The sequence below is a fragment of the Tupaia chinensis genome, unplaced genomic scaffold, assembly GCF_000334495.1.
Source record: "Tupaia chinensis unplaced genomic scaffold, TupChi_1.0 Scaffold000178_1, whole genome shotgun sequence".
In the NCBI taxonomy this organism is placed as follows: Eukaryota; Metazoa; Chordata; class Mammalia; order Scandentia; family Tupaiidae; genus Tupaia; species Tupaia belangeri.
Window position 1 is genome coordinate 1,937,499 of NW_006159653.1, and position 4,136 is coordinate 1,941,634.

A 4,136-nucleotide genomic window follows, 5' to 3' on the forward strand; every position below is an offset into this window, starting at 1 on the left:
GCGGCTGAGCATGTTGGTAGCCCGCAGCTGCACGTGGTAGGTGCCGGCCTCCACGGCAGTGAGCGAAAAGCCCCTGCCGCTGCCGGTGAGGGCCGGGCCGCCGGGCCGCCGGGCCACCCAGCTGTAGGAGATGTTGGTGCCGTCTGTGACCATCGCCTGCAGCTGCAGCGTGTGGTTGGCGCGGAAACAGCAGCTGCCGCCACCACCCGCCACCCGCAGCCCCTCTATGGGCCCCAGGACGTAGATGAAGATGCTGTCCTGGGCGGCGCCCACCTCGTTCTCGGCCGTGACGCTGATGGCGAAGGTGCCCACCGAGCGGAAGGTGTAGGAGATGGTGGGGCCCCCGGGGATGGGCGTGCAGCGGTCACAGAGCACCCAGGAATAGCGCACATCGCTGCCCGCCTGCAGTGAGGAGCTGAAGCTCACGCTGCCGTTCAGGGGCACCACCGTGCGGCTGGCGTTGACCCGCAGGCCCTGCACACGTCGCTTCACCGTGACGTTGAGCCAGGCCTCTGCACGGCTCACCTGGTTCCAGCCCAGCACCCTGACAGGGAAGGTGCCAGTGCCGTTGTAGCTGTGGGTGACCTCAGGGCCCTCGAGCTGTGTGCCGTCCCCCAGATCCCACAGGTAGGCGGCGGGGTGCCCGCGGCCAGTAGCAGAGAACAGGTAGGGGTGCTGCAGCTCGAGGGCATGAGAGCTGTTGACCCTGACGCCAGTGAGCACCACGGGCTCCTGGACCTCCACGAGGGCCGAGCTGTTGGCAGCAGAGACATTGTTGAATGTGGTGACTGTCACCAGGTAGGAGCCTGGGTCTCGGTAGGTAAACGTAGCCTCAGGACCCCCAACCAGGGGAGAGGCAGCATCCTCTGTGCCAAAGTCCCAGACGTAGCGGTAGGGAAACGGGGGCCAGGCGTATGCCACCAGCTGAGCCTCGTCCCCGAGCCGCACGCACTGCCTCTCAGGCCGCAGGGTGACATTGGCCACCTCGGGCTCCACGCAGATGGTGGTGAAGTAGTGGGCTTTGCTCACGCGGCTGGACAGCACCAGCGCCAGGGGGAAGGTGCCACTCCGTGTCAGGTTGTGTGTCACCGTCGGGCGCCCCCAGACAGTCGTGTTGGTGGAGCCGTCCCCAAAGGTCCAGTCAAAGAGGTAGTGGGCAGGGTCCCCAGTGACGTGGGCTGTCAGCTGAACAGCAGGCTGCATGGGGACACAGGCTGAGGGCTCAATATGGAGAACCTCCAGGACAAAGACCTGCACGTGCAGGCTCTGGGCCAGGTGGCCCGCAGGGCTGGCCGCGTCCACAGCTACCGTGTAGTTCTGTGCACGCAGGTACACATGCTCCACTGTGGCCTCAGGGCCTACGAGCACGGTGCCATCCCCCATGTCGAAGGTCCACGTGATGTTGTCACCTGTCTCCACGGTGGCGCTGACCACCACGGGGGCCCCCTGCTCCACCATGGGGCTCAGGTGCACACGCAGGCCCCGGAGCTGCTGGGAGATGTGGACGTCAGTGCAGGCCACCACGCTGCTCACCACGTTGGTGGCCTCCAGGCGGATGTGGTAGGTGCCGCTTGAACTGTAGGTGTGGTTCACTGCCGGCTGGCTCTGTGTCAGCACAGGGGACAGGTCCCCAAAGTCCCACGTGTACAGGACGCTGCTAGGCGAAGGCAGCGGGTGTGGAGAGAAGGTGATAGGCCGCCCGGCCACCAGTACGCCACCACTCACCCTCACAGCCAAGGCAGGCAGGGCACGGCGTACGCTCACCAGCACCTGCCGCGTGAGGTTCTCGAAGGTGGTGTACACAAGCAGGCCCAGGCTGTAGTCACCTGCGGGGACAGTCGCCACCTCGCTAACTCGCACTGCACAAGGGCCACCCAGCACACACTCCTCAGCCTGCTGTGGGTGGGCGGAGCACGCGCAGCAGAGGGTGAGGCCGGGCCACCCCGTGGAGCCCAAGGCGGGGCAGAACGCCACCTGCACCACATGCAGCAGGCTGGGGCGTGGGCCTGCCTCCCTCCGCACCGATGAGAGCAGAGCCGGGTCAAGGCGTGCTCACTCCCGAGACTCCTTTTCCCCCTAACCTGGCCGTGAGGCTTTGTTCTGAGGGTTACCTCCTAGGGGTTGCTGGGTAGGTGGTCCCCGGGGAGGGACTAGCCAAACAGGGCCAGCAGGCAGTGCCCACCCTCACCTGGGGCGGCATAGGTGTGTGTGGCGTTGTGTCCCACCAGCACTTGGGCCACTGAGGGGTCCGGGGCCTGGAAGGACTCGTTGTAGGGAGGCTTGAACTGGGCGAGTATCTGCTCCCCATCCCCGAAGGTCCACCTGACAGGACAGGGTAGGCGATGAGCAGCCAGGACAGGTGGGCTTTGCCTGGCCATCGCTCCCAGACACCTCTGTTCCAGGTACCACTCGGCCCCACCTTATCGGGGACACCCGCCACCTCCCTGTGATCTCATGGGGCCCTGTGTGCCCCAGGACACTCACAGGAAGGCCACTTCCACAGCCGTGTCCACCAGCACGCCGGCCGTCAGCAGCAGCGTGGTGTTCGGGGGCGCCACGGCCGGCACCGCAGATACGCGCAGGTCCCGCATCCTATTCATCCGCTCCACGGTGACATTGTAGTCCACGGTGACATCGCTCACGTGGTTGGAGGCCGTCAGCTGTGGAGCCAGTGCAGTGGGCACGCCAGCAGCGGCGGGACGCCAGGTGAGCGAGACCCCGAGCCCCGGCACTGGCGCAGCGGGGTCCTCGGGAGGGCACAGCAGACCCGAGGGGGAAGTGCGCGCCGCCTGCCCGCCCACCTACCGAGAGCTTGAAGACGGCAGCGCTCTGGTAGATGACGTTGAAGACGACGTTGTGGAAGGTCAGGGACTGCTTGTCGTCGATGGTCCACCGGAACACCACATCCGAGCCGGCCTCCACCACGGGGCTGTACCTCTGCAGGACGGACGAGGCACTGACCCGGGCCACGCCCCTGCCCCCTGCTCCTGCTCCAGCCCCGGCCCCAAGACCACAGAGAAGCAGCTCTTCCCTCAGCCTGTCTGCCACCTCCCCACAGCTGGTACAGAGGGGACAGATGGGCCTGCGGGCTGAGCTGCAGCTGTCAGAGACCAGGTAGGGAAGGCCACACGGTTGGGGCAGAACTTGGGCCTGGGCACTGACCACCCAGGTCCAGCCCTAGCTCCCTAACCTCCGGCGTGTGGCCCCCATCCCACCTCAGTCTGCATCTGTAGGACGGGCCTAGTTCCAGCCAGCCCCATCCCGAGCCCTCCCAGGGCCCTGGCCAAGCTCAGGAAGAGGTGCGCCTCAGCAGGCCTGTAGCCTCAGCCGTGTGAACAGAAGGGGCACAGCTCTGGGCTGGTCCTGCAGGCAGGAACACAGTGGGGCTTGGACCTCGGACTCGGGGGCGAGGAGCTCAGCGTGGATGCCATGTACCACAGGAGGGGAAGGAGCGCTGGCGGGGCGCCGCTTCAGCTGTGACAGCGACAGCAGCTCCGCGAGCGCCCTGCAGAGCCCGGAAGGACCTGCCAGAAACCAAGCAGCTAGCCCCGTGCTAATTCCTAGCAAGGGACAGGCCTCACTCCTGGGCAGCACCCCACCAGGGTCAGGCCCTATGACCACTCACCACCAGCACACCCTGCAGCACACGGGCCTGGGGGTCAGGTGTGGCACGGAGGCCATGGATGGGCTCCTCGGCCGTCAGGCGCAGGCTGAGGTTGGCCTGGCTGGCGCTGTTCTCCGCCACCACCTCCACCACGTGCTCCCCCTCCTGGAGCCCAGGCAGCACCAGCACTGAGAACAAGGTGTTGTTGGTCTCTTGGGTGCAGCCAGGGGCGAGAGTGGCCACCAGGGCTGGGCAAGAAGCCTCAAAAGGCGCGCTGGTGTTGCCCCCAGGCCAGCGTGCAGTGGCCGTGACACCGGCACTGGCGTCCACCCGCAGTACCAGGGCCGAGCCGTTGGTTGGCACATACAGGTGGCCATCATGGGGTACAGGGTGGATGACCCGCAGCCCGGCCACCGGCACGACGACGTCGAAGCCGCACGAGAGGTTGTGCCTAGACACGCCATTGCTCACCACGGCACGGACCTCATAGCGCCCAGGACGCTGCAGCCCAGGGTTGGGCCTCAGGCCCAGC

At 66.5% G+C, this 4,136-nt stretch overlaps 1 protein-coding gene across 1 annotated transcript in view; it reads right to left on the minus strand.

The window, feature by feature from the left end:
* The window catches only part of PKD1 (polycystin 1, transient receptor potential channel interacting), a 42,931-nt gene that overhangs the window by 33,193 nt on the left and 5,602 nt on the right, over positions 1-4,136 (minus strand). Inside the window, 5 exon segments of the mRNA XM_027771007.1 lie at positions 11-1,826; positions 2,189-2,322; positions 2,485-2,660; positions 2,806-2,937; positions 3,626-4,136. The exon segment at positions 3,626-4,136 is cut by the window's right edge and continues 27 nt beyond it. Coding sequence (XP_027626808.1) covers positions 11-1,826; positions 2,189-2,322; positions 2,485-2,660; positions 2,806-2,937; positions 3,626-4,136 — 2,769 coding nt within the window.